This window comes from Tachyglossus aculeatus, chromosome 11 (genome assembly GCF_015852505.1).
Source record: "Tachyglossus aculeatus isolate mTacAcu1 chromosome 11, mTacAcu1.pri, whole genome shotgun sequence".
NCBI classification, from domain to species: Eukaryota; Metazoa; Chordata; class Mammalia; order Monotremata; family Tachyglossidae; genus Tachyglossus; species Tachyglossus aculeatus.
The window spans coordinates 51,498,800-51,524,682 of NC_052076.1; the positions used below are offsets into that span (position 1 = coordinate 51,498,800).

A 25,883-nucleotide genomic window follows, 5' to 3' on the forward strand; every position below is an offset into this window, starting at 1 on the left:
CAACCAGAATTTCTAGGTTCTGTCTCTTCCCCTGGGGCCTTTTTCCCTTTGCCTCATGGAAATATTCTGCCTGTAACAATTTCGTGCACCAAACCATTTTTTAGGGTTAAGGTGAGCATACTGTGTATGGGAAGGTACAGGTAGATAAAGGTGTAATTACTTAAACACATATAGGGCAGGACTTAGTGGTTTGGAGGCCTAGATTAAGATGCAGAGGAGCCTGTGAGGTTGATGATTATATTTCGGGGAGAGTTAATTGACGGAAGGTGAAGGCAGACAAAGAACCGCTGCTTACTGCCTTCTTGAATCCCAATCAGGAATTATGATTAAAGACGCGGCGAGACAACAGAGGGCTGATGAATTGGTGTCTCTCTTTTTTTTTCTTTTTTGCCGTCATTCACACTTGATTGACTTCAACCTTTCAAGTGCAAAAGTCTCTCTTTCCCATTATTATTCATAGCCATCTGAGTTTTTCTAATTAAAGTGTATGAAAACAATTACTGATCCGTCGTACTGAGTGTGTTAGTGGGGATGTCTGCCTTACTGTAATGCGTATAAAAGCCCACAGTTTTCTATAATGATGTGCAGCTGAGGTGTGAGATAATTTTATTCTTTTTTACTCTGTTGGGTTTTTTTTATTTCTCGTGATTTATTTTTCATAATTCCTAAAGATCCCAGGCAAAGACTGTTCCTGCAGCTAACAACCGAGCGGGAAGATTCTTTTTTCCTTTCTCTTTCTCCCCTTCTGCCCCCCAACCTCATCTCCCCCCACCACACACACACCCTCCCCCCTGAGGCTGGTTACTATAAATTAATCGGTGACCTTTCACTTCTTGGATTCCCACTAGACTCACCAACACAATGATTAGAAATGCTTTCTATTAAAAAGAAAATAGACGGAATGAGTTTGGCGTCCTCGGCTCCATACCTACTGATTCAGCAACAGCAGTATCAACCAGCTGCAGTGTGTAGCAGACAAGCGCTTTCTCTTTAAGGGGGGCAGGTGTCCGTGATAGACGAAATGTTATATTGCACTCACCTGCACTGCACCTGGTCTTTGGTAAACAGAGTAGCCTTTGCCTTCAGTGTCTGTTATCCGGCGATCACACAGGTTGATGCCTGTGTCTCTGAATCGGCTGGCCTCGGATGCCCCTTCACAACATGCAGGATTGCCTTTTTGACTCTCCAGATGTTCAGTATTTCACATGTGGGGGAAGGATAGATTTTAGACAGACCTAGTATGGCAGTAGTTGTTTAGTGACTGATGTCTTCAATCCTTGTATTATATTGCTGTGATTACTCCTCAGGCTTCTTAAACACCAACGGGAGAAGAGTCCTGGGCCCATCTAGGAAACCGTAGTGAAAAAACGGTTGAAACGTTTCATTTCATCGTGAAATATCATTTTCATTGCTAAGGAGGCAGGGCAGCAGAGTAGAAAGACACCGATCACTTCATTTATTTTGCCAGTAACCAGTGATGCAATCCATTTCTCAGACTGCCCTCAAGGAGAAGAACATCACTTAATTAATTGGCAAACCTTAATAATAAAGCCTCTCTGTCTCTGCCTGTCTCTGGGCGTCTCTTACATATCCAATTCTGTTTTGTACCAGCAGGATTTGGACTCGAGGACAGTTAACTGACTGGTTAGATCTGGGTTTCTGCTCCCTGAAATTGGGGCTTTTGAAGACGGGGGAGGTCTGATGGCGACATGAGAAGGCATGATTCCTAAGTGAAAGCAAGAAAGCGTATCAAGTCCTTTTTTGGAGGGGAAGAAAAGTATCTGGCTATATGAAGGGGAGCAGTTGAAAGTATCCTAAGCCCCAGTCAGGAATTGTGGTTCTTTGAACTCTGATTCACCGGGTTGAGAAAGCGAGCCATTTGGCAAAGGAAAATAATCAACCATCTCTGAAAGCTGCCCAGGGTACTAAGGTCTTCCTCCTCTGGATTTAACTATGGCCACAGGCTCATTCTGATATCTTGTTCCTTTGGTTGTCGTCTTAGGAAAAAAAAAATCTGAATAGAGCCAAGTGAATGTTCACTTTCTTTTGACCTGAGTGTGGAAAGGTGATCAAGTGGTGCCTTGCCAGAAAATTTGCCAACTTGTTCTCCTTGTCTCTGTCCTTTTTGGTTCACTGCCACTTCTTCTTACACTTTACTTCACTCTTTCTTTATTCCCCTCCTTTTCTTGCGTGAGTACATTTTGAAAACAGTGCTACAATGCTCCTCGCTGCAAGATTACAGTGTACTTTGCTAGGTATGATTTAATTAGAGCCCTTATTATGTTTTCAGCAGCTTAAGGTGGGCCTTTCAACTTATCTACCTAATTGGTTGCACAAGAAGTTTCACAGCCCATGACAAAACATTGTCAGTGATCAAAGTCAAAATTCTGCATAAAGGAAAAATATTAATAATAAGATTATTCTTCAAGTGCGCACTGCTAATTACGTCCAGAATGTAACCGTAGAAACACTTTTGACTGATGCAAGCTTTGTCTAATAAACACAAGTCTTCAGCGAGCTCTGAAAAGTGACACCTCGAGCTTTACACTGGTGAAGGCTAATTTTGCTTATTAGAGAATCTTGAAACATTTTCTTCTTTGTTTGTTTTCCTCACCTCCCGTTCCCTGATCTTCATTTCTCCCCCTTCGTTTTCCTCAGGTGACAACCCCCGAAATGATGATGCCCAGCAGCATGTTCCTTCCAGCAGCCGTTCCGGACCGAGACGGGAACTTAAACACAGAAGAGGCAGGAAAACAGCCTGGTTAGTGTCTTCATTCGTAACCTCGGGAAACAAAAGGAGAACCGAACATCTGCAGCAGGAATTAGCTTGTTGGAGGCTCCTGAACCTTTTTTTCTGTTCCTTGAGACACACGCTTTCAGAAGAAAAGAGGCCTTTATTTTTATCCGCTGGTGCCTGCTGCTCGGCTCTGGCTTTGGCTTAATGACACTGGCATTTATTTGCGACATTTATAAAGTGAAAAGAAAATGAGAACAAATGGAATCCAGAACCTACTAGGCTAGGCCTGAAAATCAAGTTTGAAGGTGACTTGGTCATTAGTGGCTAGGAGTTATCCCTCGCAGTCCAGTGGTCTAGATGGAGAGAGGTTTGAGTGTTGAGCCCTTCTAATGGACAGCTGTCCGTAGTCTGGGAAACGCCACAAATCATCACTGGCTCAACAGAGAACAGTCCCTTCTTGCCTCTGCCCCCTCCCGCCCTCTCATCCTTTCAAATCATGTTTTTCGTGAGGGGTGGGGGCCCATTTGTCAACAGACTTCTTGGGGGAAGCCTTTGCTGCTGATTTCAATGAGATGCCCATTCTGTGAATGAATTAATACCATCAATTTACAAGATTCGATATCATTCACTTATTGTTAGCACAAAATACACGCTAAACAATATTAACCTGCGAACGTTTAACCAGCTCAGATGACAGCCTGATGATCTAGTCAAAGCAGTGCCAGGCAATTTCCTGAGTCGGCTTTGTCCTGTTGACCACATCAATGCACTGAATGGGAAGTTGAGAGCATTGGCAGATGCTACAGCCATTTTTAGCAGCTTGTTAGAGGTCTGGAGGCTCGAGTGCCCTGTCCTGTGCCAAAGACACTTCTGCAGTGTAGACCCCGTTGTGACAACTGAAGGAAACCCCGCTTCTGAGGAAAGAGTGTACCGTAGGGAACGAGTAAAAACTCTTGTAAAATTGGATTTAGATTGTGGAGTGGAGTGATGGACAAGCCTACCTAAAATTGGCAGGCCTTAAAGATTGTCGTCATCATCACCATCATCGATGACATTTGAGTGCCTACTGTGTGCAGAGCACTCTGCTAAGCACTTGGGAGAATTCAGTACAACAGAGGTGGTAGAAACATTCCCTGCCCACAGCAGTCTAAATGTTTCCAGCTTATTTGGGGGAAATGGGAGGTGAGCTGTCTAATGTGATGAATAGAGCTACTAATACATTAAAGGAAAAATAAGTTCCCCTCTAGACTGTAAGCTTGTTGTGGGTAGGGAATGTGTCTACCAACTCTGTTGTATTACACTCTCCCAAGCTTTTGATACAGTGCTCTGCACACAGTAAGTGCTCAGTCACTACCATTGGTTGATAACTGAGTAAATTATCTAAAAAAAAACCCTTTAAAAATTCTCAATATCCTCCTTAGCACCACTTCTTTCCTCTCATTTTCAGAGACCTCTGAGGATCTGGGAAAGGGCCTTTTGCCATCTGAGACTGCAGAGCACAGTGGAGATTTGAAGCCTGCTCCTGGTGACCAGAGTTCCACCAGAGAAGACTCTGGCTTTCTTTGCTGGAAGAAGGGGTGCAACCAGGTTTTTAAAACCTCTGCAGCCCTTCAGACGCACTTCAATGAGGTTCATGCCAAGAGGCCGCAGCTGCCGGTGTCTGATCGCCATGTATACAAGTATCGCTGCAATCAGTGCAGTCTGGCCTTCAAGACTATTGAGAAACTGCAGCTCCACTCTCAGTACCACGTCATCAGAGCGGCCACCATGTGTTGTCTCTGCCAGCGCAGCTTCCGAACATTTCAAGCTCTGAAAAAGCACCTGGAGACCAGCCACTTGGAACTGAGCGAGGCGGACATCCAGCAGCTGTATAGCGGGCTTCTGGTCAATGGGGACCTCCTGGCTATGGGTGACCCATCTCTGGCGGAAGATCACACCATCATTGTTGAGGAAGATAAGGAGGAAGAGAGTGACATGGAGGATAAGCAAAGCCCAACAGGGAGTGATTCGGGGTCAGTGCAAGAAGATTCAGGCTCCGAGCCCAAGAGAGCTCTGCCGTTCAGGAAAGGGCCCAATTTCACCATGGAGAAGTTCCTAGATCCTTCCCGCCCTTACAAGTGTACGGTCTGCAAGGAGTCTTTCACCCAAAAGAACATTCTGCTGGTTCACTACAACTCAGTGTCCCACCTGCATAAGTTGAAGAGAGCCCTCCAGGAGTCCGCGACTGGTCAGCCGGAGCCAACCAGCAGCCCAGACAACAAGCCTTTTAAGTGCAACACCTGCAACGTAGCCTACAGCCAGAGTTCTACGTTGGAGATCCACATGAGGTCTGTGCTGCACCAAACCAAGGCCCGCGCGGCCAAGCTGGAGGCGGCGAGCGGCAGCGGCAACAGTAACGGAACTGGGAACAGCAGCGGCAACATCTCTCTGGGTTCTTCCACCCCAAGCCCGGTGAGCACTAGCAGCAGTAATACCTTCCCCTCCACTAACGCCAGCAGCGGCGGGGCCGGGCCGAGCTCCAACTTACTGGGCCAGGTGACGAGCGAAAGCGTGGGCATCCCTCCCCTTGGGAACCCGATGAGTGCCAGCGTCACCTCTCCTCCCGAGCCCAAGGAGGTCAACCGGAAGAAACTGGCAGACATGATCGCCTCCAGGCAGCAGCAGCAGCAGCAACAGCAGCAGCAGCAGCAGCAGCAGCAAGCTCAGACGTTAGCCCAGGCGCAAGCCCAGGTGCAGGCCCATCTGCAGCAAGAGCTGCAGCAGCAGGCAGCTCTCATCCAGTCGCAGTTGTTCAACCCAGCTCTCTTACCGCACTTCCCGATGACCACGGAGACCTTGCTTCAGCTTCAGCAGCAGCAGCACCTTCTGTTTCCTTTCTACATCCCCAGTGCCGAGTTCCAGCTCAACCCAGAGGTTAGCTTGCCTGTCACTAGCGGAGCCCTGACGCTCACGGGGGCCACCGGGCCGAGTCTGTTGGAAGACTTGAAGGCTCAGGTTCAGATTCCCCAGCAGAGCCATCAGCAGTTACTCCAGCAGCAGCCAAGCCAGCTCTCCTTGTCACAGTCTCACCCTGCTCTTCTTCAGCCCAGCCCGCACCCAGAGAAGAAAAACAAGTTAATCATGAAGGACAAGGAGAAAGAGTCCCAGAGGGAACGGGAGAGCGTAGAGAGGGGAGAGTGTAATGCCATCTCCAAGGAGTCTCTGTCCGAAACCTTAAAGCCCAAAGATAAGAAAGATTTTGTGCCCGGGGCTAGTTCTGAGCCCTCCATGCTCCCACCGCGCATCGCCTCGGATGCCCGAGGGAACGCCACCAAGGCCCTGCTAGAGAACTTTGGCTTTGAGCTGGTCATTCAGTACAATGAGAACAAGCAGAAGGTGCAGAAGAAAAATGGGAAGACGGAGCAGGGCGACAGCTTGGAAAAACTTGAATGTGACTCCTGCGGCAAGATGTTCTCCAACATTCTGATTCTCAAGAGTCACCAGGAGCACGTACACCAACACTACTTCCCCTTTAAGCAGTTGGAGAGGTTTGCCAAACAGTACAGAGAGCACTATGATAAATTGTACCCCCTGCGGCCTCAGACCCCAGAGCCTCCACCACCTCCTCCTCCCCCGCCGCCCCCGCTCCCAGCGGCACCTCCTCAGCCGGCTTCTACTCCGACCATTCCCACATCCGCCCCACCGATCGCTTCTCCGACGATTGCACCAGCCCAGCCGTCTGTGCCACTTACCCAGCTCTCTATGCCAATGGAGCTGCCCATCTTTTCACCACTTATGATGCAAACGATGCCCCTGCAAACCTTACCGGCTCAGTTGCCCCCCCAGCTCGGTCCCGTAGACCCTCTGCCTGCCGATTTGGCCCAACTGTATCAGCATCAGCTGAACCCCAGCCTGCTCCAGCAACAGAACAAGAGGCCACGCACGCGGATCACAGATGACCAGCTTCGAGTCCTTCGACAGTATTTCGACATTAACAATTCCCCCAGTGAAGAGCAGATTAAAGAGATGGCTGACAAGTCTGGGCTGCCGCAGAAGGTGATCAAGCACTGGTTCCGCAACACCCTGTTCAAAGAACGTCAGCGAAACAAAGACTCTCCGTACAACTTCAGCAATCCTCCCATCACCAGTCTGGAGGAACTGAAAATCGACTCGAGACCGCCGTCTCCGGAGCCGCAGAAGCACGAGTACTGGGGAAGCAAGAGGTCTTCCAGGACCCGCTTCACCGATTACCAGCTGAGAGTCCTGCAGGACTTCTTCGATGCCAATGCGTATCCCAAGGACGATGAGTTTGAACAGCTTTCCAATTTACTAAATCTCCCTACCCGAGTCATAGTGGTGTGGTTTCAGAATGCCCGTCAGAAGGCAAGGAAGAACTATGAGAACCAGGGCGAAGGGAAAGACGGAGAAAGGCGGGAGCTGACCAACGACAGGTACATTCGCACGAGCAACTTGAACTACCAGTGCAAGAAATGCAGCTTGGTCTTTCAGCGCATTTTTGACCTCATTAAGCACCAGAAAAAGCTGTGTTACAAGGACGAGGACGAGGACGGGCAGGACGATAGCCAAAATGAAGATTCTATGGATGCCATGGAGCTGCTTACTCCCACCAGTTCGTCCTGCAGCACCCCGATGCCCTCCCAGGCCTACAGCGCCCCAGCAGCTTCAGCTAATGCGCCGTCTTCGGCTTTCCTGCAGCTCGCAGCCGAGTCTGAGGAATCCCCCGCCTTCAGTTCCAAAACAGAAGCGAGCGATGAAAAGCCAAAGCAGTCTGAACCGCCCAGTGCGCAGCCAAACCAAACCCAAGAGAAGCAAGTGCAACCAAAGCAGGAGTCTCAGCAGCAGCAGCAGCAGCAGCAGCAGCAGCTGCTGCTGCCACCCCAGCCTGACCCGCCAGAACAGAAGATGAGCATATCTCAGCAAAAGATCCCACAGCTGTCCTCACCCCCGGCGTTACAGCAACCCCCACCCCAGGTCCCCCCGCCTCCCTGCTCCTTACCCCAGTCCAGCCCTAGCCCATCCCAGCTCTCCCACCTCTCCCTCAAGCCCCTCCACACATCCACCCCGCAGCAGTTGGCCAGCCTACCTCCTCAGTTAATCCCTTACCAGTGTGACCAGTGCAAACTGGCCTTTCCCTCCTTCGAGCATTGGCAGGAGCATCAGCAACTTCACTTTCTGAGTGCGCAGAACCAGTTTATTCACCCCCAGTTTTTGGACAGGACCCTGGACATGCCCTTCATGCTCTTCGACCCTAGTAACCCACTTCTTGCAAGTCAGCTGCTATCTGGGGCACTACCTCAGATTCCAGCAAGCTCTGCCACTTCTCCGTCCACTCCGACTTCTACCATGAATACCTTGAAGAGGAAGCTGGAGGAGAAGGCCAGCGCGAGCCCCGGGGAAAATGACAGTGGAACGGGAGGGGAAGAACCCCAGAGAGACAAGCGACTAAGGACAACTATTACTCCAGAACAGCTGGAAATCCTCTACCAGAAGTACCTGCTGGACTCCAACCCAACCCGGAAAATGTTGGATCACATTGCCCACGAAGTGGGCTTGAAGAAACGTGTTGTGCAGGTTTGGTTTCAGAACACCCGAGCGCGGGAAAGGAAAGGGCAGTTTCGGGCGGTTGGCCCTGCCCAGGCGCACAGGCGGTGCCCTTTCTGCAGAGCCCTCTTCAAAGCCAAAACTGCCCTGGAGGCTCACATTCGGTCCCGTCACTGGCATGAGGCCAAGAGAGCCGGCTACAACCTGACGCTGTCCGCCATGCTGTTAGACTGCGACGGGGGCCTCCAGATGAAGGGCGACATCTTCGATGGCACCAGCTTTTCCCACTTGCCACCAAGTAGTAGCGATGGCCAAGGTGTTCCTCTTTCACCAGTGAGTAAAACCATGGAGCTGTCTCCCAGAACTTTGCTTAGCCCTTCCTCCATCAAGGTGGAAGGGATAGAAGACTTCGAGAACCCTTCCATGTCCTCGGTTAATCTCAACTTTGACCAAACCAAGCTGGACAACGACGACTGCTCCTCCGTCAACACGGCGATCACAGACACCACGACCGGCGACGAGGGCAACGCGGACAACGACAGTGCGACGGGCATAGCGACCGAACCCAAGTCGTCGTCGGCGCCCAGTGAAGGGCTGACCAAGGCTGCCATGATGGCCATGTCTGAGTATGACGATCGCTTGTCTTCTGGCTTGGTCAGCCCAGCGCCCAGCTTTTACAGCAAGGAATACGATAACGAAGGAACGGTGGACTACAGTGAGACGTCCAGCCTTGCGGACCCCTGCTCCCCCAGCCCTGGGGCGAGCGGTTCAGCGGGCAAGTCTGGAGACAGCGGGGATAGGCCGGGGCAGAAACGTTTTCGCACTCAGATGACTAATCTTCAGCTAAAGGTCCTAAAGTCATGCTTTAACGACTACAGGACACCGACCATGCTGGAGTGTGAGGTCCTGGGCAATGACATTGGACTGCCAAAGAGAGTTGTTCAGGTCTGGTTCCAGAATGCCAGGGCGAAAGAAAAGAAGTCCAAACTAAGCATGGCCAAGCATTTTGGTATAAACCAAACAAGTTACGAGGGACCCAAAACAGAGTGCACTTTGTGTGGCATCAAGTACAGCGCTCGGCTGTCTGTACGTGACCATATCTTTTCTCAGCAGCATATCTCCAAAGTTAAGGACACCATCGGAAGCCAGTTGGACAAGGAGAAGGAATACTTCGACCCTGCTACCGTTCGCCAGCTGATGGCTCAGCAAGAGTTGGACCGGATTAAAAAGGCCAATGAGGTGCTCGGTCTGGCGGCTCAACAGCAAGGCATGTTTGACAGTACCCCTCTTCAAGCTCTTAACCTTCCCACTGCATATCCGGCACTCCAGGGCATTCCTCCCGTATTGCTCCCTGGCCTCAACAGTCCGTCTTTGCCAGGTTTCACTCCATCCAACACAGGTGGGTTCCGAACTGTGACGCCGGACGAGCGTCTCCAGACTCTCGTCTGTCAGCCCTATTTTGCGATGCCACTTGGCGGGGAACAACTTTTCCCCCACCTCAGTTTCCTTATCATTTTGCCCTTGCATGATGTGAGAAAATGGGCTCTGCCCGTTTTCTTTTTCTAAGATCTAGTGGGTGCCCAAGATAGGGACCCCATTAACATTCTCATAGAAGCAATTCAGAAAGAATTGTTTTTTTTGCTGTGGGTGTTTGGATCCACAAAGTTGTTACTTTGGCCTTAAGCACTTTCAGCTGTCTCCTGTTCACCAAATGATTCAAGTATGTGTGCTCTGGAGATGGTAGATTCCCCCCCACCCCCCCAACCACATTGGAAACTTGCTCCTAGAAACTGTTGGGGAGGTTAAAAAGTCTCACCCTCTTTTTATTTGAAACTTCTCAGAAATAACAGTTCTATTCAGGCACTGTGCTTACCTGGAAAAGGCTTTCCAAAAGTTCCACCAGCCAATGGTAGCTAACTGTACGAAGGGACAGGGCGATTTACGAATCGTGTTGTTTTTTTCCCCCTCCACAGAGACTCCCGTTTTGCTTATCAGTGGTATTTATTGATCACTTACTATTTGCAGAGCACTGTACTAAGTGCTCGGGAGAGTACAATACAAAAGAGTCGGTAGACATCTTCCCTGCCCACTACGAGCCAACAGTCTAGAGGGGGGAAACAGACGTTAATATAATTTGCAATATGTAATTTGTAGATATGTACATAAGTGCTTTAGGGTTGAGTGTGGGGGGGAATGGCAAATGACCAAAGGTCACAGATCCAAGTACATAGATGACACCGAAAGGAGAGAGATTCAGGGAAAGGAGAGCTAAATCGGGGAAGGCCTCTTTCATTCATTCATTCATTCAATCGTATTTATTGAGCGCTTACTGCGTGCAGAGCACTGTACTAAGCGCTTAGGAAGTACAAGTTGGCAACATATAGAAACGGTCCCTACCCAACAACAGGCTCACAGTCTAGAAGATCCCCTTCTAGAAAAGAATCTGGGCACCAACACTCATGGAAATTGTTGAGGGGAAAAGGTCAAAAGGTGGACCTGAATTTTTTTCTTCCTTCCACCCTCAAGATCTCCTCAAGGGAGATCCCCTTCAGGGTACCACAGCATTATCATCACTCCTAGGGATGCATTAGGCTCAGAAAAAAATAGCCCTTCAAACTGGCAGTTGTTTTGCCTGATTCCCGAAACAGCTCTGTTTGAGGGGAAAAAGTGCTTACTATGTGTCAAGTACTGTTCTAAGCTCTGGAGTAGATACAAGTTAATGAGGTCAGACACAGTCCGTTCCACAAGGAGCTCACAATCTAAGTAGGAGAGAGAACAGGCATTGTATCTCCATTTTGCAGATGCAGAAACCTAGGCACAGAGAAGTTAAGTGACTTGCCCAATATCGCACAGCAGGCAAGTGGCAGAGCTGGCCTAAGAACCCAGGTCCCTTACCAGGCCCATGCTCTTCCCACTAGGCCGACATTAAACAAACTAGTATTTCTGTGTCTTCCCAAGTCATTGTTCTTTTATGGGGTTCACTCATTTAAATATTTCCTAACCTCATCTTTCACATTCTAGAATCAATCAATTGTATTTAAGCAGGACACTGTACTAAGTGCTTGGGAGAGTACAATGTAACAGAGTTGGTGTAGAATTTTTATAATAGAATCACTTCTATCATAAAAATGCTCTGCACACAGTAAGCGCTCAATAAATACGAGTGAATGAATGAATAAAAATAAAACAGGAAAACACAAAGAATTTTAAACACCTCAGCCAGTAATGGAACTACAGCATCTGTAAGCTGTAAAAAATGATTTCATTGTTTCCTGTAAAGGTTTCTTGCTCTCCAGAAACGGCCCCAGTCAAGATGTAGAAAAACAACTTTTTAAAAAGCGTATTTGTAGCTACAGCCTTAATAATGCTTTGAAGGTGGGGAGAGTGGCGGTCTGGCGTTTGTGGAAGGGGAGGGGATTCCAGGCCCCAAGGAGGATGTGAGAAAAGGGGTCAGCGGCAAGGTCAATCAATCAATCAATCGTATTTATTGAGCGCTTACTGTGTGCAGAGCACTGTACTAAGCGCTTGGGAAGTACAAGTTGGCAACATATAGAGACGGTCCCTACCCAACAGTGGGCTCACAGTCTAGAAGGGGGAGACAGAGAACAAAACCAAACATGTTAACAAAATAAAATAAATAGAAATGGAGAGAGAGAAACAGAGAGGGGGCACAGAAACAGAGAGACAGAGAAAGAGAGGAAGAAATAGAGAAATGGAGAGAGAGAGAGAAACAGAGAGGGGGCAGAGAAACAGACAGGCAGAGAAAGAGAGGAAGAAATAGAGAAATGGAGAGAGAGGGCAGAGAAGCAGACAGACAGAGAGACAAGATAGACGAGAGGCTGGCATTAGAATAGTGATGTGTATGGGCTGGGCTGTATAGTCAGTCAGTAAGGTGATTGAGTGCTTTAAAGCCAATAAAAAGGAGTTTCTGTTTGATGCAGAGGTGGATGGACAATCATTGGAGGTTCTTGAGGAGTGGGGAGCCGTGGCCTGAACAGTTATTTTAGAAAAATGGTCCAAGTGTAGACTGGAGTGGGGAAAGACAGGAGACTGGGAGGTCAGCAATGAGGCAGATGCAGTAGTTAAGGCAGGATAGTTGAAGACTTTTCAAATCATTCTGCATTAAGCCCAGCCCCCCGAGCCTCACGTAGCCAGGAGGTTTGTCTGCCAATTGGACAGATTTAGAAAGTCCACCACCATCTGATGTAATATACTGGGTAGGGTGCCCAATCTTCAGAAAGAATTTTTGTGGTTGGTGCAGTAGAGAAATTGTCCCAAGTCCTCCAGATAGGACTTGCCTTTGGTTCGGCCTCCCGATGTGCTCTTATTAGGAATATAAAATTACTGTTTGGGGGGCCAGAGGTGGTCAGGGGAAGCCCGATACCCTATTCTCCTCTAGACTAGGATCCCCATGTGGGGCGGGGATGTGTTCTCCCTGATTAATTTGTATTTACCCCAGTGCTTAATACAGGGCTTGGCACATGGTAAGCACCTACCAAATGCAATAATGATAGAATAACAATAATAATAGTGTTCTTATTGCTATGAGGTTTAAAGAAGCCTGAAGCAGATGAGACCAGGCTTGAAATGGTATCCTTGGACTGCAGTGTTTTGAACCTTTGGAACTGTAATTCCTTGCAGCCCGTTGCACTGAAAGAAACAGAAGCCACAGAGGGGTCATTGTGGTATAAATCATTCTGTCTTTTTAATGACACTTTAACAAATGGGCATTTTTGTCCTAGATTTTCTCAGTGGCTCAAATTTGGAACAGATCAAGCCTGATGGAATGATCCCTGAGATGAGAAAATGACCCTCTTGGGTGGGACTGTTTGGAACAGGCAAAAGATGCCAAGAATTGTAGAGACTAAGTGGAAATGTGCCGTTGAGGAAATGGTTTACTTTCTGACTATCAAACCCGAGGTGACATGTTCTGAGAGGAGTATTTCTAAAAGTCTCGTAGGTTTTGAGCCTCTCCAGTGAGCCTGACCCAGAAAACTCACACTGAAGTTATCATTAGGTTGGGCACCTTACTGGTGGGTCTCGGACAAGTCAGCTGGCCTCTTGGGGCCTCATGTTTTATTAATAATAATAATAATAATAATAATAATAATAATAATAATAGTGATGGCATTTATTAAGCGCTTACTATGTGCAAAGCACTGTTCTAAGCTCTGGGGAGGTTACAAGGTGACCACGTTGTCCCACGGGGGGATCACAGTTTTAATCCCCATTTTACAGATGAGGTCACTGAGGCGCAAAGAAGTGAAGTGACTGGCCCAAAGTCACACAGCTGACATTTGGCAGAGCCGGGATGTTTTCCCTAATTGGAGTAATAAGCTCTTCCCCAACCTGCTTAGGAAGACTACTGTACAGATGACAGAGTATCTGGGAAAATACTTTGAACCTTCCAAAGGAAACTAACTCACTGTGTAAATTTCAAGCTGTTAATAATCACAATTCATCTGGATTTTTTGTATTTAAAACCAAGTATCACAAGCGCTTAGCACAGTGCTCCGCACACAGCAAGGGCTCAATAAATTTGAATAAAGGAGTTGTTGAATGTGAATCATAAAAATTATAACTAAAATGAGACCACACATTTTAAAACTGAGACTCATCCCATTAAAAAACTAGCAATTATTACTCATGACATTCATTAAGAAACCAAATACAATGTTATAATTACCTCCCAATGTTAAGACAGCCTTGCCTAATTTAGGGTATTGAACCTCACAGCATAACGTTATTATCTAAATCTGGAGCTCCATTAGAATGAGGAGAACGGTGACGGCGGGAGATACGCCAGAACTGATCATGGGTGCCAGTTGCCCAAAGAAGTACCAGACTATCTTTTTTTTTTTCTTCAAGTCAGAAGGGGAGACTTCTTCGGGAAAAACTGAACTTTCCTAGTTGAGGGGGTTGCTTCAGTCATGGCCACTGGAGCCCATGCAGCATCCAGTGGGCACCACTGGATCCTGGCAGGAGTGCTGAATCTCATATCTGCCATGGATGATGTTGAATTTAGGGTGGTCAGCAACTTTTTCTGTCGTTTGGTACGCAACAGGGTGACCCCAGGTTTGATCCAGAGAAGAAATGTTTCCTTGAGTTGCGACGTATTTTAGCCGGTGCAACTGCAGCCTTTCAAAATACCCTTTCACAAAGGGGCCTGGTATAAGCAGGAATGCTTCCTCGGCACTTCTGTTTTTAGTCTGTTACCCTCCTAATGTCTGGAGCTGCAGAAGAGCCAGGAGGTGCCTCGGTCCAATTTCCAACCATGAGGTGTGATCCAAGGATTAGTTAACTTGTATTACCTTGGAGGGAGAGGAGAGCCCTGGCCACGGTCTTGAAAGAGTAAAGTGATGGGGTAACACTTTCTCAAATCAAAAAGAGTGGATTGGCAAAGTCCTCGTTTCTGTAAATTCGCTGCATTAAAATTTTATAGGGCAGTAAGGAACAAGACTGTTGTTGACTAATTTCCTCTCCCCACCTGCCCCCTGACCTCCAACCCCTGCCCAGAAAGCAGGTGTGCATGGAGTGTGTAGCTTCCCAGAATTATTTGGGATCCCTGCTCAATGTTAAAACAGATTTTGGCCCCTGGGATGAGGAAGGGGCAGTTTTTTCCCCCATTTTCATTACTGTTGTCTTCTCTTTTCCCATCATTCCCCCCCCCCCCCCCATCTTAGGATTTCACAGCATTAATTCCTCACTCTCCTGTTCTCTGGAACATTCCAGCATTTTAGATCACTGGTGTAGGTAGCGTTGCAGGTTCACGCCCATCCTTTTCCACTCCATCCAGTGGGTGCCTTCCCACTCTCTCCTCAGTCCCTCATGTGAGGTAGCTTTGTGTGGTCACGGTGTGCTGAATCAGCACTGTTATGTGATCTCTCCATGAGACTACCACGGGCCTTCCTGAATGGAAGTACCAATTAGAAGACATCAAGCTATGGGCCAGCAGACCAGAGTGGTGGTGGCCAAGAAAAGAAATGAGACGGGCAGGCTATAGTTCATTTCACAGGGCTTATTGCCAAGGAAGGAAGAGGGAGTGGGAGCCTGTTGAGCTCTGGTAACTCCGGGCTTTTTGACCCTCAAATCTCGGTCAAGACGTGTACCGCTTGAAATCTGTTGATACTAAATCCTCTGCTTGGGCGGCTCTGTGATGGATTCCCCTTCTTTCGGCAGATTGGGGCTTGAGTCCCCAGTGTCTTTGGTGGGGGCTTCTCCTCTGCGACTGTGCACGTGCCACATTTGACCCTTCTTTTCGTCCATTCCTTTCAGCTTTAACTTCTCCGAAACCGAACCTGATGGGCCTGCCCAGCACAACGGTCCCTTCCCCCGGCCTCCCGACATCTGGATTACCAAATAAACAGTCCTCAGCCTCGCTGAGCTCCCCGACCCCGGCACAAGCTACCATGGCGATGGCCCCTCAACAACCACCCCAGCCCCAGCAGCAGCAACAGCAGCAGCAGCAGCAACAACAGCCGCAACTTCACCCTCAGCAGCAGCAGCAGCAGCAGCAGCAGCATCAGCAGCAGCAGCAGCGCAAGGACAAGGAAAATGAGAAGATTAAAGAGAAGGAAAAGGCGCATAAAGGGAAAGGGGAATCCCTGCCAGTACCCAAGAAGGAGAAGGGAGAGGCCCCTGCAGCGACACTTTCAGCCCCCTTACCCACGATGGAGTATGCGGTAGAACCTGCCCAGCTTCAGGCCCTGCAGGCGGCCTTGACTTCGGACCCCACTGCTCTGCTCACGAGCCAGTTCCTTCCGTATTTCGTACCCGGCTTTTCTCCTTACTACGCCCCCCAGATCCCTGGGGCCCTGCAAAGCGGGTACCTGCAGCCCATGTACGGCATGGAAGGCCTGTTTCCCTACAGTCCAGCTCTGTCCCAGGCCCTGATGGGGTTGTCCCCCGGCTCCTTACTGCAGCAGTACCAGCAATACCAGCAGAGTTTGCAGGAGGCTTTACAGCAGCAGCAGCAGCAGAGGCAACTTCAGCAGCAGAAAGTGCAGCAGCAACAGCAGCAGCAGCAGCAGCAGCAGCAGCCCAAAGCAAGCCAAACCCCAGTCCCCCCGGGGGCTGCTTCCCCAGACAAAGACCCTGCCAAAGAATCCCCCAAACAAGAAGAGCAGAAAAACGCACCCCGCGAGGTGTCCCCCCTCCTGCCGAAACCCCAAGAAGAGCCAGAAGCAGAAAGCAAAAGTGCGGACTCCCTCTACGACCCCTTCATTGTTCCAAAGGTGCAGTACAAGTTGGTCTGCCGCAAGTGCCAGGCGGGCTTCAGCGACGAGGAGGCGGCCAGGAGCCACCTGAAGTCCCTCTGCTTCTTCGGCCAGTCTGTGGTGAACCTGCAAGAGATGGTGCTTCGTGTCCCCGCTGGCGGCAGCGGCGGAGGCGGTGGCGGTGGTGGCGGTGGCGGCGGCTCTTCGTACCACTGCCTGGCGTGCGAGAGCACCCTCTGTGGGGATGAAGCTCTGAGTCAACATCTCGAGTCAACCTTGCACAAACACAGAACAATCACGAGAGCAGCAAGAAACGCCAAAGAGCACCCTAGTTTATTACCTCACTCTGCCTGCTTCCCCGATCCTAGCACCGCATCTACCTCGCAGTCTGCCGCTCACTCAAACGACAGCCCCCCGCCCCCTTCGTCGTCCTCCTCCTCCTCAGCTTCCCCCCACGCCTCCAGAAAGTCTTGGCCTCAAGTGGTCTCGCGGGCTTCAGTTGGGAAGCCTTCTTCTTTTCCTCCTCTCTCCTCATCTTCAACGGTTACCTCAAGTTCATGCAGCACCTCAGGGGTTCAGCCCTCGATGCCAACAGACGACTATTCGGAGGAGTCTGACACGGATCTTAGCCAAAAGTCAGATGGACCGGCTAGCCCGGTGGAGGGGCCCAAAGACCCCAGCTGCCCTAAGGACAGTGGTCTAACTAGTGTAGGAATGGACACCTTCAGATTGTAAGCTTTGAAGATGAACAATAAAAAAAAAAAAAATGAATTTAAATAAATTAATAACAAACCAATTTCAAAAATAGACTAACTGCAATTCCAAAGCTTCTAACCAAAAAAAGAAAAAAAAAGAAAAAGTGTGGGTTGTTTTCCCATATAACTTATCTATGCCGGTGGGTTTTACATTCTTTTCTTTTTTCTTTGAATATGAAAAAACCAACCCTGTTAACATTTGTCCTTTTGAAGGTACTGTTGGTCTGGGAGACAGAAGTCCGTAGGGCCTCCTTATTGTCTTTGGAGCTTAAACCCTTGTATATTGCCCCTTTTCAATAATGCCCCACATTGATAGCACAGCAGAGCCCGGCATGCACTGTATGGGAAAGCAGTCCACCTTGTTACAGTTTTAAATTTCTTGCTATCTTAGCATTCAGATACCAATGGCTTGCTAAAAGAAAAAAGAAATGTAATGTCTTTTTATTCTCAGGTCAATCGCTCACACTTTGTTCTGTTTTCAGAATCATTGTTTTATATATATATATATATAATTATATATATATTTTCTTTTGTTTTGTTCCAGAAAAAGATTTTTTTGTTGTTGTTAATTTAAAAATGGGCAGAAAGTATTCAAGAGAAAAACAATGTGAACTGCTTTAGCTTTCTGGGGATTTTAAGGATAGCTTTTCTGCTGAAGCCAATTTCAAGGGAAAAGTTAAGCACTCCCACTTTTCAGAAAAAAAAAATAAAATAAAAAACACACAAAGAGTGTTGAGGACTTGTAGCTAAAAAAAAATAAGTTTTAAAAAAACTGACTTTCTGTATTTATGATAGATATGACCATTTTTGGTGTTGAGTAGATTGTTGCATTGGAAATGAACTGAAGCAGTATGGTAGATTTAAAAGAAAAAAACCTTTTGTGTACATTTAGCTTTTGTATGGTCCAGCTGACAGCTCCTCATTTGATGTTGTCTTGTTCATTCCTAGCAGATAGATTGCAATTCGTTGATTCGCCGAAGCTTTTCTCCCCTTTGTACCTTTTTTCCTCACCCCCCGCCCCCCTTGCCCCTATCCTGTAATCTTCCACTTACGGTTGCTGCCGCCTTCGTTTCTTAGAGGGCCGCTGCAAAGTTATTTTATAAAAACTAAAGAAAGAAGTTCAAAGGGTTTTTGGGGGTCAGTAGGGCCCTTGCAGAATATTTTTGGTTGGGGAGTTGAAACTTTTTAAGGCGTAAACATACTAGTTACCTATGTCTGTTACCCTTGTGCACTTATCTCTTTTCTTCTTTTGCTTCTTCTGGTTTTCCGTTTTTTCCTTCTTCCTCTCCTTGTCGGGTAGATGCTTCAAAGATTCTTTTCCTAAACGAAAGCATTTGTTTCTGTTTGTGTAATTGGGCTGCACTCTTTTCTTTTCAAACGAAGTTATTGGTTAGGGTTTTTTTCTCTCTCAGAAAAAGAAATTTCATGCTTTAAATAAAATCCAAAGACACGCCCTTTCACTGCTGGTGCAGAGAGAGGGGGGAAAGGGTTCTTGTTACTTGAGAATTTGTTTCTGATTTAAACAACAAGACTGAGTTTAAATAAAGGAAAGAGGAAAAAAAAAAAAAAAGATTCCCAGGTCGTTATCCGCACTGCTTCTGCAAGCAGAGAGGCAACTAGTATTGAAAAGTCCACATACCAAAAGACATGTTTTTACTTCGGAGTTTTGTCCTTGTGTTAGGCAGTCTGAGCGCTGAGTGATCCAGAGGTGCAGCCAACAAAGAATCTGATAGCAATGTACAGAAAGCAAAAAAGAAACCGTTCATGAGGCACTTGTGTTTATGTTAATCTCTGTATTCCTGTAAAAAAAAACACCCACACACCCGCACACACACACACCACACCACATCCTTCTCATCCTCTGCGGTCTGGACTTTGAAAGGAAACTTTGTGCTGCTAAAATGTAGATTTTTGGAGACAAATAGATGCTTTGCTGTTTCACTTTTGTAGCCAAACGTCAACAGAAACAATCTCCCCTTTCCCCTACAAGTGTGAAATCCTCCCTTCATCTTCCTCTTTATGTTTCAAAAGGGAACTTCGAAGACTGTGAATGCGGAGTTCCATGCTTCACCTTTCGGGCTTCTCTCCCCAGGGCCGAAGCCAAACATTGACTTTGCAGAAGACTGGAGCATTCCAAGATTTCCAAGATATGAAAAAACGGATTTCATTTTTTTTTTTTTTTTAGCCGGGACTGTTTTATTTTTATGAATTTTTGGTTTTAGTTAAATGAAAGAGTAGATCCTGAACTGTTGTACATATTTCTAACTAGGCTGATGCACAGTGCAAATTCCTTTTTTAATTGTTTTTTTAAGTAGAAAATACTAAAGAGTACCATCTAAATATTCATACCAGTATCCAGTTGTAGCATAAGGTGTCAAAAACAAGTACACAAACCATTTGCTGTTTTAATGAACTGTTTTCTTTTAACAGAAGTTCTTGTATTTCTCCCTGTGTTTGAGATGAACATTTTTTAAATTCTAAAGTTGTACAGTTTTTTGTTTTCCATTATTTTATCTTGTTTGTAATTCTATGAAATATATATATATATATTTTTTGCCATTTAACTGTTGTATGTTACTCTATGTCTGTATCATATAGAAGAATTTTTTGTTTGTTTTTTTGTTTTTGGTTCTCTACGTGATACCAGTTAGCAATTTAACACTAGCTTTATCTGTCAAATTCTGCTAGGTCTCTTCAGAAAACTTTTTTTTTTTTTTTTTAACGATATTGCTTGGTAATAGTGCAATTTCTATTCCCTTCCCTCCCCTCAAATTTAACTCATTTCCTGGTTTTTGGGTTTTTTTGTTTGTTTTTTTTTCCTCTCTAAATATTCTTGAGATCTTTTCTGCTCTGCAATGGCACCTCCTTCCCTTGTAGGGCCCAGAGCAGGGGGCTGCAGGGGCTGGGTAGTTCCCGGTCCTGAGCCCGGGAAAACCGCCATGCTCTCTTCTGGTTATTGCAACTTGCAAGTAGCCAGACGGTTTTACTTGGGCAAGTTTGACTCCTGCCGCACAATTTTCCCCCAGCTCAGTGCAGTTCTGAGTCACGAAGGAAACGGCTTCTCCCGAATCCCGAACCCGCTCCCAGGGAGGAATCTCCGTTCGGAAGCCTCCCGGAACTAGCATGAACAACCGTGAGAAAAGTGAGAAGGTGGTTAGGGGGACGTGGGATGCGTTGAGAACTTGCACCTTACTTCTCTGCTTCCGCCTAGCTGCCTGCAGCCAGTGGGATTTTCTAATTTTTACGTTTTGCTTTGTTTTTAAAGCTGCAAAATCATGCAGAGGTGAAATCTAGGCACGGTCTCGGCCTTGGCTGCGGTACAGGCCGCCCTCTCTCTTCGGAGAGTCGGTCCCTGTCTGCTGCCTAATAGGTGGCTGAGTACGAGTGTTTCGGTCTCTATTTTTTTGTTTTTATTTGAAGTAATCCGTTCCCACTCCGGTTGACGTTTTTCCTTTTCATCGAAAAGCATCCACGGTGCTGTTTGGTGCCGGATGCCCGGCGAGAGGAGAGAGGATGCTGGACTAGCAAGATCTATTCTTTCAACCTTCTGTAGCACCAAACAGGCCCGCAGAGTTGGCATCTCTTCCCCTGTCGCTCCACCCCCCCCCCCACCCACCCCCAGCCCCTCTCCACCCCCAAAAAGCAAGAAAAAGATTTCAAACACTTGGCAGGTTTGGGTTTATTTTAAAATTAAAAGCTATTTAAAGAGATGAATGTGGCCAAAGTTTTACACGATTAAAAATAAAGTAAAACAGATGGCATGTGTCAAAGAAACCTGAGCTTATCAGGCATGGCAGGAAGATTCAGGGGAGGGAGAGAGAGAGGGAGAAAGAGGCAGTAACACAGGCCAGTGCACTTGATGTTCATGGACATATATTTTTTTTAATAAATTAAATTAAAACATTTTAAATAGAAGCAGAAATTGGTTGGTTGGTTTGTTGGCGCTGAGATACTGCCCACTGTGAAACACAAAGCTTTGACTAGGTTTTTGTTTACTTTCTTTGGGGGGCGGGGGCGGGGGGGGGGGGAGCAGGTTTGGGTAGAACAGAAGGCGTAAAGGAACGTTACCCTGAGGTGAAGAGGTATATGAACAGCCTTTGCAATGTACAAAAAAATAGAGCAAGTGAAACCAAAAATGATGTTCTTGGTGTTTTTCTATAATGTAGTCTTGTTAGCTTTTTTGTTACTGTAACAATGCTGATCTCAAACTGTACCAAAATCCATGGAGACTAACAGAAACCGAAACCACATGGAACTTTCAAAACTTTAAAAAAAAAAAAATTTGTCACAAAAAAACTTTGTTGTCATAGTTAAGTTGATTGTAGATGGTAATTGAATATACTCCTTTGAAAATATTTCATCAAGTATGTTTCCTGCTCATTGTGATACATTAAAAAAAAATATGAGCAAAAGCTGTCTCTGATGTCACCGGATATGTAAGTGTGCCTGTGTGTGCGAATGTACGCATGTATGTGCCTAAGGTTATCGATAATAATAAAGATGATAGCATTTATTAAGCACTTACTATGTGCAAAGCACTGTTTTAAGCGCTGGGGAGGTTACAAGGTGATCAGGTTGTCCCACGGGGGGTTCACAGTCTAGAGAAGCAGCGTGGCTCAGTGGAAAGAGCCCGGGCTTGGGCGTCGGAGGTCATGGGTTCAAATCCCGTCTCCGCCACTTGTCAGCTGTATGACTTTGGGCAAGTCACTTCACTTCTCTGGGCCTCAGTTCCCTCATCTGGAAAATGGGGATTAAGACTGTGAGCCCCATGTGGGACAACCTGATCACCTTGTATCCTCCCCAGCGCTTAGAACAGTGCTTGCACATAGTAAGTGCCTAACGAATGCCATCATCATTATTATTATTATTATTATTATTAATAATCCCCATTTTACAGATGAGGTAACTGAGGCCCAGAGAAGTGAAGCGACTTGCCCAAAGTGTGTGCACATTTGTGCAGCTCAGAGTGTATGCCTGAATGAGCTTCTTGGGTGTGTCTGAGGGAGAGAGAGAGTGGATGTGCACTTGTTCACTTGCTCATGTGTACTTGTAAATTGCCTCTCCCCAGCACTGACTCTTTTAATAATAATAACGGTATTTGTTAAGCACTTGCTATGTGTCAAGCACTGTTCTAAGCGGTGGGGTAGATATAAGGTAATCAGGGCATCCCATGGGCTCACAGTCTGAATCCCCATTTGACAGATGAGGTAACTGAGGCACAGAGAAGTGACTTACCCAAAGTCACCCAGCTGATAAGTGGCAGCCCTGGGATTGGAACTCTCGACCTCTGACTCCCAAGCCTGTGCTCTTTCGACTAAACTCCGCTGCTTCTCTTTTGGCAAGAATACAGAATGGCACCGGAACAACTTTCCACTTGGCCTGTTGAATGAGGAAAGTGGACTGACCCATCTATGAACAGAGCTTTCTGCAGGTTGGATTTTACCAAATGACGTGGTAGAAGTTTTGACCCTTTCCAGGAATTACCCAAACTGAAAGTTGTTCTGATGCCATAGGCGATAGAGGTAGAGTCCACTCGGGTGGAAATTTAATCAGGATTTTGTGTGTGTGTGTTTTGATGGGGGGGAAGAATGAACGGACAGTGTATGTGGTAAGCAATACAAGAAATGTCTTCCAAACCCATAAGTTAATTGGAATGGTGATTATTCCAATAGAATTCCTGGGAAACTCTGAAACAAGTGCAGAGTTGGAAGTATTCGGCTAGCATTACCATAAGGGGCATGGTATCCCCCTTCTAGACTGTGAGCCCATTGTTGGGTAGGGACTGTCTCTATATGTTGCCAACTTGTACTTCCCAAGCGCTTAGTACGGTGCTCTGCACACAGTAAGCGCTCAATAAATATGATTGAATGAATGAATATTTTCCCTCCTATTACCCCACGAGCAGAAAGAGAAGAGAGGTAACTTGAATCGGTGACCCGCTATATTTTCCTTTGCTAGTCGAGCCTCGCTTTCCAAACCCCTGCAGAGCAGGATATAGGAAAGGAGCAGAGTCTGCAAAAGGGGTAAACTTGATGAACTCCTAAATAAAACAGACTGGATCCATTCCGCTTATCAAAAATCACCCCTCACAGCAGAAAACTATTGAAGTTCATTAACAAGGCCCCCGTCCAAGCCAGTGCCCAGAGGCTTTGCCTTCATCTCTAATTTATCGCGCCAGCTGATAAATGATTTAAAAAACAATTGCAGCTGGGATGTGAAGGAGACCTGGCTGACTGGGTCCTGGGAAGGGTTGGCTGCCATCACCTGCCCTGGGGAGGAGGTGGTGGCGGCAGCTGCTCCTGGCTGCACTGGTGGTTGGCATTGCCCCCAACACCTACAAGATAAGGATGTCTTTTCCCTCCCAGGCGAGCTTCTGGTGCCTGACGCCAAGCAGGTGGGTAGAAGCAGCCACCCTGCCCACAACTTAGAGCCTGCCATCCATGATTCTGGTCACCACCCCTCATGAAACTTCGGGTGGGCCCATGCCAACACAGCAACTGTTGCTCCAGATCCGGCAGGCTCGCCTCAAAACTTTTTGAATGAATCTTGAAAATGGAGCTCATCCTTCAGAAAAGAGGTTTAGCCACCTCAGGTCTTTGGGGAAGAATATGAATTTAAGATTTCTCCCCCTCCTTTTGCTCCACATCTTGCTTTTTAGTGGATCAGTAAATCGCAGATTTTATTTTTAGAAAACAGCACTTGAATCTTCTCTATTTGGGCAGCTCCGAGCTTTTAATCAACATTGATTAGAGAAGGGAGGAGGGACCGGGGGACCTGATATCAGTGGAAGAAAGGGTCTTTTTTTTAACCATATTAAAAAAAATCAAAGGTTTTTCCTGCCAGTCTGGCTCGGATATTGCGTTGATGTGAATATTAATCTTCTCAGAGTGAACAAAGGCATTTATCATAAAAGTGGGCTCACAACATCTGAAAGCGGCTAATGTGTTTTAAGTGAAGTGGCTGTTTCTAATTTTGTTTTTAAAAAATGTCTGTGGTACCAAGACCATATTCCAGGTTAATGACCTTAAAAAAAAAAAACCCTCACTCTTAACAAAAAAGGCTTTTGCATTTCACTGGCACAAATATTTTAAGTCTCCAACTGAGGGATGAGGGGTTTGCACCTGCTGCTGCCCAATGCAATTACAGCAGAATTTGCTTTTAGGCTCTCCTGCCAATGGGGGCTGACCTAGCGGGCCTGAATCAGATGGGCAAAGCCATAATTGTTCCTGGGGTTATTAGTGTTGGGGCAACTATTCATTGTTCTCAAACTCTTCAGCCAAATCTCTTAACTTAGGACCCCATAAAATAGCACGTGTCTCCAAGACTCAACCGTGCGGTCTCTAAAAACAGACTTTTCAAATGTGTTGGTCACAGGCTCAGGGATGAATTTCCCTATGATCCTTTATGATCTCATTTCTCAGAGGAGCTTGGATGTCCAGAGGATGGGGTCATTTCATTCATCTTGGATCAAGCGGGTATAGAAACGTCAGGATTGGCTGGGTTGCTCTGGAGTCTCATGGCATGGAAAACGTGTGGACAGGCAACAAGAAATGATAATGAAAAAGCAAAAACTGGCCATGCTGCCTCTTTTAGAAATTTTCTCCATTTTAGCCTACTCTCTTGCTCTCAACACTCTTCTTTTCCCAGACCCCAGAATCCTTTTCTCCCCTATAATCTCTCATGTTGTAGCCTTCTCAAGGATGCTTATGTTGCCCCCGATTTTATCCTGCCACCTTCCAAATGAACTGTTTCCTCTCGTCTGTGCTCCGCAGCTGAACCCTCGACACTTCAAGTTCTTGTTACAAACAGGACCCTAAAGGGTTATGGGTTTGACATTTCTATCATCTGGTCCTTAAGATGGAGCTGTGTGGCGGTTCAGTGGGTTGTAGCTATGCACATTCCCTCAGGCCTCCCCTGAGCCAGTTGTTCGTTGGCATCTCTGCAGGAAGCCAGGCCGAAGGCAAAGTGATTCAAACCAGAATGCTGCTTTTTTTTTGTAATGGTATTTGTTAAGCACTTACTATGTGCCAGGCACCGTATTAAACGTTGGGGTAGATATAGGCTAACCAAGTTGGACGTGGGGTTCCCAGTCTTAACCCCCATTTTCCAGATGAGGTAACTGAAACACAGAGAAGTTAAATGACTAGTCTAAGGTCACACAGCACACAAGTGCAGACCCCGATCCTTTGATTCAAAGGCCCGTCTTCTTTCCACTAGGCCACACTGCTTCTCTAGTTGATTGCCCAGTCTCTAGTGGAGGCCCCTCAGCCAGTGTATGTGCATTTCATGCCATCCTAGTGGAAAGCCAGGAGCTACAGGTGAGATAAGCAGAGCAAGGAATTCTTTTGTTTGTTTTAGGCACATTCCTGACGACTATCAGGAGTCTTATCTGGATACTACTACCCCAGAGGACTCTACGGGATTCAGAAAGCACCAAAAGCCTTTGTGTACGCCAGCCTATTCCCTGGCAAACCTCGCACAGCCATCAGAAAGGGGAACAAATTGCCAGCCAATGATCGTTTCTTCCTGGCTCTGTGTTGACCAGATATCCAAGAGGAACGGCCACGATAATAAGGAGGCCGAAGTAATTGATCAGAAATCCGAAGCTAAGAAGCGGGAACAATGATGAAGGAG

General features: G+C 46.9%; 1 protein-coding gene across 1 annotated transcript in view; it reads left to right on the forward strand.

The window, feature by feature from the left end:
- Positions 1–17,424, forward strand: part of ZFHX3 (zinc finger homeobox 3) — a 264,745-nt gene extending 247,321 nt beyond the window's left edge. Inside the window, exons 8-10 of the mRNA XM_038753465.1 lie at positions 2,659–2,761; positions 4,185–9,677; positions 15,554–17,424. Coding sequence (XP_038609393.1) covers positions 2,659–2,761; positions 4,185–9,677; positions 15,554–17,229 — 7,272 coding nt within the window. The 3' untranslated portion in view covers positions 17,230–17,424. The remainder of the gene's footprint in view (positions 1–2,658; positions 2,762–4,184; positions 9,678–15,553) is intronic.
- Positions 17,425–25,883: the final 8,459 nt, after the last annotated feature.